The sequence below is a fragment of the Mesoplodon bidens genome (genome assembly GCF_964165515.1).
Source record: "Mesoplodon bidens genome assembly, contig: HAP1_SCAFFOLD_1731, whole genome shotgun sequence".
NCBI classification, from domain to species: domain Eukaryota; kingdom Metazoa; phylum Chordata; class Mammalia; order Artiodactyla; family Ziphiidae; genus Mesoplodon; species Mesoplodon bidens.
In genome coordinates, this window is record NW_027671941.1 from 1 (window position 1) to 13,832 (window position 13,832).

At 53.3% G+C, this 13,832-nt stretch overlaps 1 protein-coding gene across 1 annotated transcript; it reads left to right on the forward strand.

The window, feature by feature from the left end:
• Window positions 1–1,256: 1,256 nt before the first annotated feature.
• Window positions 1,257–12,394, forward strand: LOC308610779 (glutamate receptor ionotropic, NMDA 2D; the record flags this gene model as incomplete). The annotated part of the gene is made up of 9 exons (XM_081259787.1): window positions 1,257–1,280; window positions 2,405–3,024; window positions 6,832–6,946; window positions 7,346–7,557; window positions 7,827–7,995; window positions 8,578–8,731; window positions 10,469–10,594; window positions 10,783–11,012; window positions 12,209–12,394. Coding segments are annotated over 9 exons (1,836 nt in total), but the record flags the coding sequence as incomplete, so codon positions are not given.
• Between the last annotated feature and the right edge of the window lie 1,438 nt (window positions 12,395–13,832).

The window sequence follows — 13,832 nt, forward strand, 5'->3', positions numbered from 1 at the left end:
CCTGTTCAGAGGTGGAGCCAGTGTAACTGAGAAGTGGGACTCGTGTGCCTTGATGGGGCCACCTGAGTGGGTGGAGCCTAAGTCTCCACCAATTCCCTGCTGTGGGGGCCGGCGGCTTTGTGACTAGATCACTATTGGAGGCTGGGACTGGTAGTTCTCTCGTGTCCAGAGCACTCTGGGAAAGATCTCTGTCCAACTTTCTTCTTCTCTTTGGCATGGGGTTGTCCAAAGATTTGAAGGCAGATCATCTGCGGGGTGAACTTATTACTTTCTGGCTGCCACCTCCTTGGCATACGGAGAGACGTGGTCCCTCGTACCCCCATTGCTGCTTAGAAATGTGTGCCCCTCTGTTTCACTGTCTGCTAGGTGCACACCCGTTGCCTTCTGGGAAATATAGTCCCTTTAGTGGTTTCTGAATGGAACAAAGAGTGGTCCTCACAGCTGCATCCGTGCCCCCATTGAATCCTGGGAATGTGGTCCCCTGAGCACACCTCCACCTGACAAGGGTGAGGGTCTCTCAGTGCTCTCACGGCATTCTGGGAGGCCTCATCCCCTCAGGACAACAGCCCTAACCGGTACACATTTAACCACAGGCACATGTCTAGGGAGAAAGTACACTTGCTTGTCTCATCGCATTACTGGAAGATTTATTGGCTGATTCTGTGCCAGGGCTGTTTTAGATTCTGGGGAATACAGTTATGAAAGGTTAAAAAAAAAAAAAAAAGACAAGGTCCCTGCTTTTACAGAGCTTGCATTTCTAATGGGGAGACAGAAAAAACAAATAACAGAGAGTGAAATCTGTGCTGAAGGAGAGGTAATGACCGAGGACATGGCTTCAGTAGATGGTGGTCAGGGGAGGCCTCCCAAAGGAGGTAAAACTGAGCTGGACCTGAGGACTGAGGAGGGGAGGAGCTGGGGGGAAAAGTGTTCCCGAGAAAGGTGACAGTGAAGGGCAAAGCCCCTGAGGCCAGAAGGAACTTGAGGTGTCTGAGGAAGAGCAAAGAGGTTGGGGTGATGGGAGATGAGGTCAGAGAGGCGACGGGGACCAGGTCATGCGGGGCCTTGTGGGCCACAGCGAGGACTTTGGCTCTGATTCTGATGTAGAATTATTGGAAGGTTTTCAACCAAGAAGGGAGGCAATCCAATTACTATTTTGAAAAGATCACTCTGGCTGCTGTCTGGAGAATGGAAGGTGCGAGAAAGGAAGTCGAGATGGGTTAGGAAGCTGTTGTCGTCTAGGCAAGAGAGTGGTAACGATGAGGGCCGTGACAGGGCCCGTAGTGAGGATTGAACAGCTGGGGTCATGTTTTGAACAGAGAGCCGAGAAGACTTGGAGCTGGTCTGGATATGGGCCCGAGGGCTGTCCAATAGAATTCTCTGCAATGATGACGGTGGTCTTCATCCGCTCTGTCACATATGATAGCCACAGCCGTGTGTAGCTGTTGAGCGCTTGACGTGTGGTTAGTGCAACCAGGGAACTAAGTTTTATTTAACTTTAATTGATTTTAATGTGAATAGTCATGGGTGGCTAGTAGCTACCATATTGGAGAGCACAGGAGACAGTGTTTAAACCCATGGATTTGGATGAGATCACCAGGGAGAGAGGACAGAAGAAAAGAGGAAACAAGGGCACTCCTATGTTTAGAATTCTGACTGAGGAAGAGACTCCAGCAAAGGAAACAGAAAAGGAGGGGACAGGAAGGTAGGAAGAAAAGCAGAGAAGGGCAAGTCTACTCAACAAAGCTTCCTCCAGTTGGGAGAGACTACCTTCAGCACCCTCATGGCCTGCTGGGAGATGTAGTCCCTCTCAGTGGATGCTGGGAACTGTAGTTCCCTCCCAGGAGGCTGAGTGTGTTCACTACAGTAATGTTAGCTGCTGTAACAGATAAACCCCCACTTCTCAGTGGCTTAACCCAATAGAAGGTTGTTTCTCACTCATATAAAATCCAAACAGGTGTTCTTGATTGGAGTTGGCTCGCCTCCAAGCCGTGACTCAGGGACTCAGGTTCCTCCGTGTTGTGGCTCTGTAATCCCCTACGTTTCTCCTCTGGGGCCTCTGCATCTGCCCTCAGACAGGGAAGAGTAAGGTGCATGGGGGGAGAGGTTTTTATGGATGAGCCTAGAACTCGGTCCTGTGGTTAAACATAACCCAGGTCTAGCTCTGTGCCCCAGCAAGGAAAGGAGATGCGTTTGCCGAACAGCTAGTCAGCCTGCCATGTTGAGAGCTGTGAGCTGCCTTTAGCCATTGGGAGCTGTGATGCCCCTATCAGTTGCTGGGAGATGAGGTCCCCTTTGGACCCCTGGGAGCTGTGAACCCTTCACTGGCCGCTGAAGGTCCCTTATTGACTGCTGGGAGCTGAGGTCTCCACGTGGGGTGGCCTGACATCCTCCTCCTCCCCTGCAGGAGAAGGGTTCCACCTTCCTGCAGCTGGGCTCGTCCACAGAGCAGCAGCTTCAGGTCATCTTCGAGGTGCTGGAGGAATACGACTGGACGTCTTTTGTAGCTGTGACCACGCGTGCCCCTGGCCACCGGGCCTTCCTGTCCTACATTGAGGTGCTGACCGACGGCAGCCTGGTGGGCTGGGAGCACCGTGGGGCATTGACGCTGGACCCTGGGGCTGGCGAGGCCGTGCTGGGCGCCCAGCTCCGTAGTGTCAGTGCGCAGATCCGCCTGCTCTTCTGTGCCCGTGAGGAGGCTGAGCCTGTGTTCCGGGCAGCCGAGGAGGCTGGCCTCACTGGGCCTGGCTACGTCTGGTTCATGGTGGGGCCCCAGCTGGCTGGAGGCGGGGGCTCGGGCACCCCTGGGGAGCCCCTTCTTCTGCCAGGAGGTGCCCCACTGCCTGCCGGGCTGTTTGCAGTGCGCTCAGCAGGCTGGAGGGATGATCTGGCCCGGCGTGTGGCAGCTGGCGTGGCCGTAGTGGCCAGAGGTGCCCAGGCCCTGCTGCGTGACTATGGCTTCCTGCCTGAACTTGGCCATGACTGTCGCGCCCAAAACCGCACCCACCGAGGGGAGAGTCTACACAGGTGAGTGGGGCTGGGCTGGGAGGGCTGTGGGAAGATTCCTGAGCCTGCGTACCTGGGGTACTTGTGCCTGAGTGGCCTGAAATGGGTCACGAACCCTCTCAGAACCTCAGTCTCCTTTTCTGTAAAACAAGTGTAATTGGGTCTCCTTTCTGGGGTTAGATCAGGTGATTTGGAAAAAAGCACCTGAGATACAGTGAGTGTATTACTATATTTCATGATTCTAGGATGCGCGTTTTTGCATAGTTTAATGTCTTTGAAACCAAGGCATGTCTTAACAATTGATAGCCTACCAAGGTTTCATGGGCAGTGCATTTTTTTCCTTTGTGGTGGGTGAAAATTGTGACACATCTTCTAATTGATAACATCTTAGATTTGGTGAAATACCCTAGTTAGAGTAGGAGTTGAACTTCAGTAACAAAAAGACCCGACAATCCAATGTCCCAAACAAGGTAGAACTTTGTTCCTCTCTCACTTAACAATCCAGAGATGCACGATTCAGGTTATCAGGAGACTCCATCGCTTCACGTGGTCATTCAGGGCCTCAGGACCCTCCCACCTTGTTGCTCTGCCGTCTCTTTTCCGCACAGTCGAAGCTGGGTTGTAGGCCATGACTGAATTCTAGCGCATGAAAAGGGGGAAAGTGAGGAGGTGAACAAGCCATTTCCTTTATGGCCAGTGCGGTGGAAGGGACGAGTCTTACATCCCATCGGTGAGAACTAGCCACTGGGCCAGGACTGACTTCCTGGTTGTGTACTGCATCCAGCATCCATGCAGATCGGCTAGACGTCGATTCTGATTGGGTAGTGCCTATGCTGCACTGATTGTTAGAGTTTGAATATCACCTGCCCATGCCCTGGGCTAGCTGCAAGGAGTTTCGGGGAATGTGGGGAATGTCAATTCTAGCTGGGCAGGTGTGTGCCCAGGTGACACATGACTGTTTTAGAAGAGGAGACCAGGATTTGGTAGGAAACAGCATCTCCACCCCAGGAAGCTTTGGGAGTGAGAACTTGATGAGTTTGGTGACAGACAGTGGAAGGAGAGGACTTTAATGCTGAAATGAGGATGAGCTGAGCTTGGGAAGGGGCAACGGGTGAGGAAGAAAGCCTAAGGGAGGAGAAGTGAGAAGTGGGGAGGTGGGGAGTTGGGAATCGGGATCCAGGGGCAAGAGGATGAAAAAAGCATCCCTCGTTCATAAATACTTACTGAGCGCCCGCTAGGAACTAGGGCTCATGCTGGGCATTGGGAACGCAGGGATGAATAAGACCATGGGCTTCTCTTGAAAGAACACAGGGTCCTGTGGGGGTAGCAGACAGGGATGGGATAATGACAACACAGCATGTTATTTGCGATAATGGAGGTTGCACGGACTTTGTGGGAGCACTGGGGGGAGAGTTCTGCAAAGCCAGGACATTTTTGGTTGCAGGAAGCAGAGTCTCATTCAAGTTTCTTTGGGGAAAAGGGGGTTTATTGGAAAGATAAACATGCACAGAAACCCAGACATCAGGAATTGAGGCCAATTCCTCAATTCCAGCTACTCTTTCAATTCATTCTGATTCTCTCTTTCTGATCCTCTCTGCTTCTCTCTCTCTCTCTGTGTGTGTGTGTGTGTGTGTCTGTCTGTCTATCTTTCTCCCTCCCCCTCTCCATCACCATCACCATCTCCATCTTCATCACCTTCTTCATCTCCATCTCTATCTCTATCTCTGTCTCAGGGTTGCCACTCCCAGGGGCTGTCCAGTTCTTCTGCTTACCCAGAATTTCTGTTCCTTCATGATACTCATCATTTCAGCCCATCCTGTCCATCACCCATGCCTCCAAATCTCACAGCTAGCTTCCTCCCAGGAGAGGAATTGTGTTGGTCCCAGGCAACCTTCCAAACTAGGCTATACAAGTCATGGGTCAGCCTACGGAGTCAGGGAGGTTTCCAGGAGAAGGTGGTTTCTAAGCTGAGACCTGAAAAATAAACTGCTCATTCATTCATCCATTCATTCATTGAAAAGTCCTTTGTCCAGAGTCTGTGGTGTGCCAAGCCCTGCTTTACGAACAGGGTATAATGTTGAACAAGGCCTCTGCTCTCACAGAGCTTACAGTCTCATAGGTGAGACAATCAGTGCACAGACAAGAAAAGAAAGGAAAAAAACATCAGCAGGTAATAACTTCTGAGATGAAAATAAAGCAGGTAGAATGTATAACAAACGTCTGTGGTGCTAGGTTCGGTGAGGTCGTCAGGAAAGGCCTTTTCAAGTAGGTGAAATTTGGAGGTTAAAAAAAAAAAAAAAAGGATAAAGAGACAGATCCAAGGGAATTCCCTGGCGGTCCAGTGGTTAGGACCCCACGCTCTCACTGCCGAGGACCCAGGTTCCAATCCCTGGTTGGGGAACTAAAATCCCACAAGCCGCGCAGCACAGCCAGAAGAAAGAGAGAAAGAGCCAACTATCTGAAGATCTGAGTGAAGAGAGGGAGGGGAAACAGCAGGTACAAAGGCCCTGGGGCTGGAATTTCCTGAAATTAAAGCCAGTGTGCCTGGAGCACAGTGGGCAAGTGGGCAACGTATGGTGGAGTAACATGGGGCCCAGCTCAGGTAGGGCATTTAGGCCAGGTTAGGGGTTTAGATTTGATTGCAAGGGCAGTTGGGAGTCCACCAGAAATAGATAATCCACGCCGGGGGAAGAGCATTGTGCAAAAGACCAGAGGGGAGAAAAACCTGGGCAGGTTGATGAGACCACAATAGCTCAGGGTGGAGAATTAGGGGTTGGGAATGAGGCTGGTTAGGTGGAGAGGCCCAGGCTGCAAGGGCCTTGAATGCCAGGTTGAGAGGCTTAGACTTTTTTCTGGGGCACTGGGGAGCCATGGGTGGGCTATGAGCAGGGGAGAGGTGGAGTCAGTTTGGGGTATAGGAAGACCTCTCCGGGGTGAGGTGGGGACAGACTGGAGGAGGAAGATTGGAGGCTGGAGGCCAAGTAGGAGGCTGGGGTAGGGGTCCAGGAGGGCTGTGGGCACAGAGAGGAGGGGATGGGGCAGAGATATCCCAGGGGCAGGAAGGATGGGGCTTGGGGACTGATGGCCTGGGTGGGGGGTAGCGAGGAGGCAAGGATGGCAGCTGAGGGTCTGGTCCAGTGACCTGGGTGATATGACAGGTATTCAGAGCACAGGGTGCCATTGTATAATAGAGGTACCTGGGAGTCCAGAGACCCTCCCGGGGCTTCTGTCCAGAAGAAGGGACACGGGAGCTGAGCCTTGAACATCTAAGAACTGGTCAGGATGAGGGGGCAGAGAATAAGGGTTTTTTTCTTTTTCTTGGGCCATGCTGCACGGCGTGTGGAACTTCCCTGACCAGGGATCGAACCCGTACCCATTGCAGTGCAAACGCAGAGTCTTAACCACTGGACCACCAGGGAAGTCCAAGGGTTTTTTTCTAGGCAGAGAGAAAAGCACCTACAAAGGCCTAGAGATAGAAAACCACTTGATATTCTGGGGGACACCCTGCATCCAGTATTCGTGGGGCACAAAAAGGGTTTGGGCGGAGAGAGTTTGACGGCAGGCAGTGATCAGAGATCGGGCTGCAGAGGCAGGTGGGTCCCCTAGAGCCTCAAACCCAGCCTGAGGGTCTGGGACCTGGTCCTGGAGGCACCGAGCTGCCAAGGGAGAGTGCCTAGCCAAGGAGAGGCGTATTTGGGTTTTCAAGAACTTAGAGGAGAGATTCAAACTGGGCGCTGGGGTTGGTCAGCAGACAGGGGACTTTCTCGGCCTTCAGCTGCCAAGGTCCAGTTCAGGTCCCCACGTGTCCCCTCCCTTCCTGCTGGGCAGGTACTTCATGAACATTACCTGGGATAACCGGGATTACTCCTTCAATGAGGATGGCTTCCTGGTGAACCCCTCCCTGGTGGTCATCTCCCTCACCCGAGACAGGACGTGGGAGGTGGTGAGTCCCGGCACTGACCTCAGGCATGGGAGAGGGCCTGGATTCCTGGGTCCTGGGGAAGAAGCAATGAGGACCTAGACTCCTGGCAGAGGTGGGGGCTGAGGCCCTGGATTCTGGCCTCTGACGGAGGAAGGGGCTGGGAGCCTGGACTTCTAGGTCCTAAGGGGAAGGACTGGGAATCCAGACCCCTGGGCTCTGGGAGAAGAAAGCCCAGACTCGTGGGTCTGAAGGAGGAAAGGGTTTCTGGGTCCAAGGGAGAGGTGGGGGAGGAGGCCCAGACTCCTGGATCTGAGGGAGAAGGAGCTGGGAGCTCGCGGCTACGAGGAAGGCAGGCCATGAACGCCAGAACATTCTAGAAAGTCCCCCTCAGGAAGCCTGAATCCCCTGCTCTTGGCCAAGGTGGGCAGCTGGGAGCAGCAGACTCTCCGCCTCAAGTACCCGCTGTGGTCCCGCTATGGCCGCTTCCTGCAGCCAGTTGATGACACGCAGCACCTCACCGTGGCCACGCTGGAAGAGAGGCCTTTCGTCATTGTGGAGCCCGCCGACCCCATCAGTGGCACTTGCATCCGAGACTCCGTCCCCTGCCGGAGCCAGCTCAACCGCACCCACAGGTGACAGCCCAGGATCCAGAAGTTCCAGCTTCAAAATCCTCTCTTGAAGCCAAGTAGTCCTAGCCCCAGCCCCCTCCTCCCTTGGGACCTAGAAAGCCGTCCAGCTTGGTGACCTTGGACAAGTCACGTAATTCCTTTGAGCCTCAGTTTCCCCAGAAAGCGATGCCCACCATAGTTTTAGCTGCTGCTCGCCCCTCCCTCCATAAGGCGCTGGGGGTGCAGGGATCCCCAAGATCCCCAATATCCCCAAGCCTGCTCGCTTCCCGCAGCCCTCCGCCGGACGCCCCCCGCCCAGAAAAGCGGTGCTGCAAGGGCTTCTGCATCGACATTCTGAAGCGGCTGGCGCAGACCATCGGCTTCAGCTATGACCTCTACCTGGTCACCAACGGCAAGCACGGCAAAAAGATTGATGGTGTCTGGAACGGCATGATCGGGGAGGTGAGGTGGGCGGGGACAGCGTGGGGGCGGGGACAAGACAGGTCGGGGGCGGAGTCGGGACCAGGTCAGGGCCCAGAAGCGGCTGGGTCAGGGGGCGGAGCCAAGATGCAGGAATCCTGGCTCTGAGGGGGCGGGACTATGAGGGGAGAACTCTGGGGCCGAAGGGGCGTGGCCGAAGGTGAGAAGCCTGGATTTGAAGGGGCGGGGCCACGAGGAGGACCCGCCTTGAAGGAGGGGCCGGGCCAGGGGGAAGGACACTTGGGGCGGAGGAGGCGGGGCTCGGAGGGTGGAACTATTAGGAAAAGGGGGCGGGGCCTGGAGGATGGAGTCCAAAACTTTCAGAGGCTTGCTGGGGGGGGGAGGATGCGGCTGGAGACCACTTCTTCCCACTCTTGTTCTCGACTCTCACCTCCACCTTTCCTGCCCCATTCTGCCTGCGTCCCCCTCATCCACCCCGCCACCCTCATCCACCCCGCCACCCTCCTAGCCCTTTCTATCATCCTGTCACTGGTCTCCTCCTGGGACCCGTCTTGGTCCTGAGCCAGCCGTGTTCCCTCACTCCCTCCCTGTCCTCACTCCCAGGTGTTCTACCAGCGCGCGGACATGGCCATTGGCTCTCTCACCATCAACGAGGAGCGGTCCGAGATAGTGGATTTCTCCGTCCCCTTCGTGGAGACAGGCATCAGCGTTATGGTGGCGCGTAGCAATGGCACTGTGTCCCCCTCCGCCTTTCTCGGTGAGCCCAGGCCCTGGAATGGCAAGGGGTGGGGTCAGTGAGTGATCGTGGGAGAGGTAGGAGGTGAGGGCTGAGAGGGAATCAGGTGGTGGATCGAGCAGGGCCTCGGTTGCTATGGTAGGAAGGTTGGTTTTTACTTCTATTGCAATGGCAAGGCTTTTAACTGCAGGCGGTGGTGTGGGGATATACGATCAGATTTAGGCTTTTAAGATATCCCACTAGTGGGTCTGCGGATGCAGGAGGCCCATGAGGAGGCTACTGCAGAGGTCCGTGCAGAGTGAAGTTGGGGTGCAGGATAGGAAGATGGCCAAGAGGGTGAGACAAGGAAACAGGCTTAGGATGCGTTTAGAAAGCTGGCACACAATGGGTTGGTGGCTTTGAGGTAGATTGGGTAGAGATCTCATTTACTGAGCTTGGAGAAGACAAAAGGGAAAGTGTACATCAGGCCAAGGGCAGCAGTTCACGTCCGTTCCCTCCTGCTCTCCGAAGTCTGAGCAAAGCTCCTGGGAGGGGGAAGGGCTGAGAGATGAAGGGACAACCCTTCTTTGGTGTTTTGTTTTCTGTCTGTTTCCCCAACGGTGTCTCTCGTGGCCTCCTCTTTGCACCAAGGTCTCTGCAGGGCACCCTGACAGGCACCACGTGGGGCCCCTGCTTTCAGCAAGGGAGTGACAAGGTCGTGTTTATGCCCCATCACTTGGCCCAGTGGAGGCGACAGGCGTGTCCCCAGATACTGCAGTGACAATCCAGGCTGGTGACCCTACTGTGACAGGGGCAGTCCTGGCCACTTACACTTGGCCCAGGGAGGTCAAATCCTGGGTACTGATCTCAAGAAAGAGTGATTTGGGTTTGTTGTCAGTGAACTCCCGGAAGCAGTGTGAGGAGGGGTTGCAGGAGCTCAGGTTTGGCTGATGGACAGGTCAGGGTGGTGCCTCTGGTAGGGGAGCTATTGAGAAAGAGGCAGAGAGGATGTAGCTTGCTTGGGGAACTGTGGGTTCTGGGTTGGTTAAAGCAATGGGTTCTTGAAAAAATGATCAGTCCAGAGACAAGAGTGGAAACAAGTCTGAGAGGCAGGGACTTTGTCCTGGGGACCCTGGGGAGCCACAGAGGGCTGTGAGCTGGGGAGAGGCCAGGTCATCTCTGGGTGTAGAAAGAGCTTCTAGGGCCGTGGTGGGGGGAAGGGCTGGAGAGGAGAGGATGGTCCAGGGGACAGGATGTGGCCTGAGCCGTGTTGGCAGAGAGAATGGAGAGGAAAGGCCGAGGTGGGGGGGGCGGGGGGAGGACAGGAGGATAGGGCTGCGGACTGACAGGATGCTGGTGAGGGGGAGGGAAGGAGGGAGTGAGGGTGGCAAATGCGGGAGGGAGGGTCTGGGTGGTGACTGGATGGACGGGGAACTCCCAGGGTGGGGAGCCTGGGAGTCGGTGCTGGGCTCCGTGTGGGACATGAATGGCCTGGAGGGATTGCCAGGGGGAGGTGGAGAATCAGGTCTGGGGCTCAGGAAACATATTTAGGAGATAGTTTCTATATGGTGGTTGAAATCACAGAAATGATTGAGATGATTTTCTTTGGGAGAGACTGCCCCGCCACCCCTGCCAGGGGTCTGAGTGGGCAATGAGTCTGTCCCCAAGAAGGGGGCAGAGTAGGACGGGGTCAGATCTGGGTTGTACCTTGTTCACATGTCTGTGGGCACCCAAGCCTTGGCTTGGCTGAGTCATGGCCACACACACCCTTGCCCTCAGAGCCATACAGCCCTGCCGTGTGGGTGATGATGTTCGTCATGTGCCTCACTGTGGTCGCCGTCACCGTTTTCATCTTTGAGTACCTCAGTCCCGTGGGCTACAACCGCAGCCTGGCCACGGGCAAACGTGAGTCCCCTTCCTCCATCACCCTACCTCAGAGTGCCTGGACCACGTTTCCCAACAGCCCCTGGGATAGAGTTATGGTCTCCTGAGGCAACAGGGGCTTCAGGGGCCACTGGGAATTGTAGTTCTTTCTACTCCCTCATTGAGCATAAGGGATTTGGGGTCCATGTCCCCCTCCTGGCCCCCTGCAGGCCCTGGCGGCTCAACTTTCACCATTGGGAAATCCATCTGGCTGCTCTGGGCCCTGGTGTTCAATAACTCGGTGCCCGTGGAGAACCCCCGGGGGACCACCAGCAAAATCATGGTGCTGGTGTGGGCTTTCTTCGCTGTCATCTTCCTCGCCAGCTACACAGCCAACCTGGCCGCCTTCATGATCCAGGAGGAGTATGTGGACACCGTGTCTGGGCTCAGTGACCGAAAGGTATGTGTGTTTGGGGAGGGAGGGAATTGGCTGAGGTTGTAGGTGGCAGATGGGGGGTGGTATTCGTGGGGGGTCTCTTCCCCGAAAGAGTCCCAGAATGGTAGAATGGAATATTCTGGAGGAAAATGGTTATGTTTCACAATGAACTATTTAAATATTCCAAGGAGAAGAGAGTATCCCCAAATATTCTAGGGGCAGTAGTGCCAAATGGAATATTCTAGACCAGTGCTTCTCTCAAACTGTGATGAAGGGCTAATTTTTGACATTTTCTAATCCAGTGGAGACCAATGCTTTTATAAAATATAATAGAAAGGAATTACTGGAAAAGTAAAATAAAATTGAAAACCAAGACGTGCGAAATTCCAACCCACATCATTATTTATTAGGTTCAACAGACATAAAATTATTCTGTCAAATAGCTTGAAATGTTCACTCTCTCGGTTTCTGTACTTACCTCATCAGGGATCACAGTTCGTTCAGGGACTGGTGGTCTGCACAGCACGTTTTGAGACTAACGTGGTTAACTGGGTGTCATGACCTATCAGAAGGTTGAGGAACCAATTCAATGGATTACAACAGACATTTTTTTTTAATGGAATGGATTAGAATAGAATAAAAAATATGTTTGACTGCATTTTAGGTAATCAGAGTGAGTATGGTTGTATGAAACTTTTGTTTTAGTCATGTAGACACCCGACATTAGGCCAGCACACACCTATCTGTCTGGGTCTGTTGTTAAAATAGTGAACTATTTCTGAACAGATTGGGAACTGTTAGCAACTGCCCCCAGCCGGTGCCATGCCAGCCCCTGCCCCTGGGACCGCTCCTGATCCAGCAAGTTAAGGGTTAATGCCTGGCCCATCAAGGGCCTCTGGGACTGGTCTGGGGCTTTGTTGCCCGTGTCTTTTCTGATTGGACCATGATCAGCCCATACTGGGGATTAAATATTTCAATATTACTCCTGACTGTGTATGCGCACGTGTATGTATACATATCTGCATACATACGTACAGATAACTGCGGATGTATGTGATGGGTGAAGGGTAGTGTTTCCATGGGTCATGGCGAGCAAGTGTGAGAAACATTTCTGGACTGGGGTTTCTGCCAGTGTCCCCCAGAATGGAGCAGCTGGTTGAGGACATCTTGACCCAGATGCCCCCTGGGGGGTGCCCTAATGACTCCCCATTCTGCCCCAGTTCCAGCGGCCCCAGGAGCAGTACCCGCCCCTGAAGTTTGGGACGGTGCCCAACGGGTCCACAGAGAAGAACATCCGCAGCAACTACCCCGACATGCACAGTTACATGGTGCGCTACAACCAGCCCCGCGTAGAGGAAGCGCTCACTCAGCTCAAGGCAGGGTCAGCGCAGACTGGGGGCCGGGAGGTGGGGGGTGGGGAGTGGGGCTGCTGGGGCCCCTGAGGAGGCTCGGAGATGGCAAGGGGTCAGGGGTTGTTCATCAGCCTCAGAGGTCAGCCCAGGGTGTGTCAGCTTGGAGGGCAGAGATCACTGAGGGTGGGAATGAACTCCCCCTTCTGGGAGTAGGAACCTTAGGATATTTTCAGAGAGCCAGTGGTTATGAATTATGGAGCCAGACTCCCAGGGTTCAGATCCTGGCTTTGTCCCTTCTTGGCTGTGTGACCTTGGGCAAGTTACTCAACCTCTCTGAGCCTCAGTTTCCTCCTTTGTAAAATGGGGATGACAAGAGAACCCACCTCATAAGTTTTTTATAAGAATTGTTATTATTATTAGTTAATATATTATTATAGTCATTATTATTAAATAATATATATTATTATAGTTATTATTATTAGTTAATCCATGCAAAACACTTAGAACAGTGCCTGGCACACTGTAGGTATTTGCTGTTATTATTATTATTATTACTACCATCATCATCATTAGATCTGAACTCACTGGAATCAATACTTGGAGATAGATAGATAGATAGATAGATAGATAGATTTTTTTTAACATCAGTTTCCCAAATCATGGGGAAAAGTTAAGTTCTGGCCCCAAAGTGCAGTCCAAGGTTACAACAAAGCTAAGCACAATGACTCCCTCTCCCCGTCCCTCGTTGATTTAGTCATTCAGCATGCATTTATTTTCTTAGCCTCGACTCCATGCCAGGCAATGAACAAATAGATCACAATTCCTGCCCACAGCAAGCTTAAGACCTAGAGGTAGGAAATTAACAAGAAACATGCAAACAGAAAAATCAGCATGATCATTTCAGAAAGTGATTGTGAGCTAGAGTGTGACTGAGCTGCGGTGTATTCACCAGGGTGTTGAGGGCAGGCATCTGGGGGAGGTAACTGGAACACAGCCCAGAAGGAGGTGAGGGACTCCTCCTTAGCTAGGTGGACTTGCCTAGCCTTGCAGGCAAAGGGTCTGAGCCCCGAGCGGTCTTGGCTTCTTAGAGGAACAGCAAGAAGCCATCATGGCTGAAGGGTGGCGAGCTCAGTTAGAGCTCAGTTTAGAGGGTAGATGAGAGTAGAACACAAGGTGTGACCCCTGAGGCCGAGGTCAGCGCTGGGATTTATTTGAAGGGCAGTGAGAAGCCATGGGAAAGGGGGACATTAAGTAGGGGAGCAATGTGATCAGATTTCTGTTTGTAAATACCCTCTCTGGCCTCCATGTGGAGAATGAATGGAGGGGGACATCAGAGGGACCAGTTAGTCAGAAGCTGTATTGCCCTCCCGACACCTTTCCCCCAGGCCCACTCTCTGCTGATCCCTGCAGGTGCCAATTGTAACTGGATCTTTTTTACCCCTCAGTCTTGATTAGAATTGTTGGGACATGTCACGTGGTTCCCTGCTCCGCG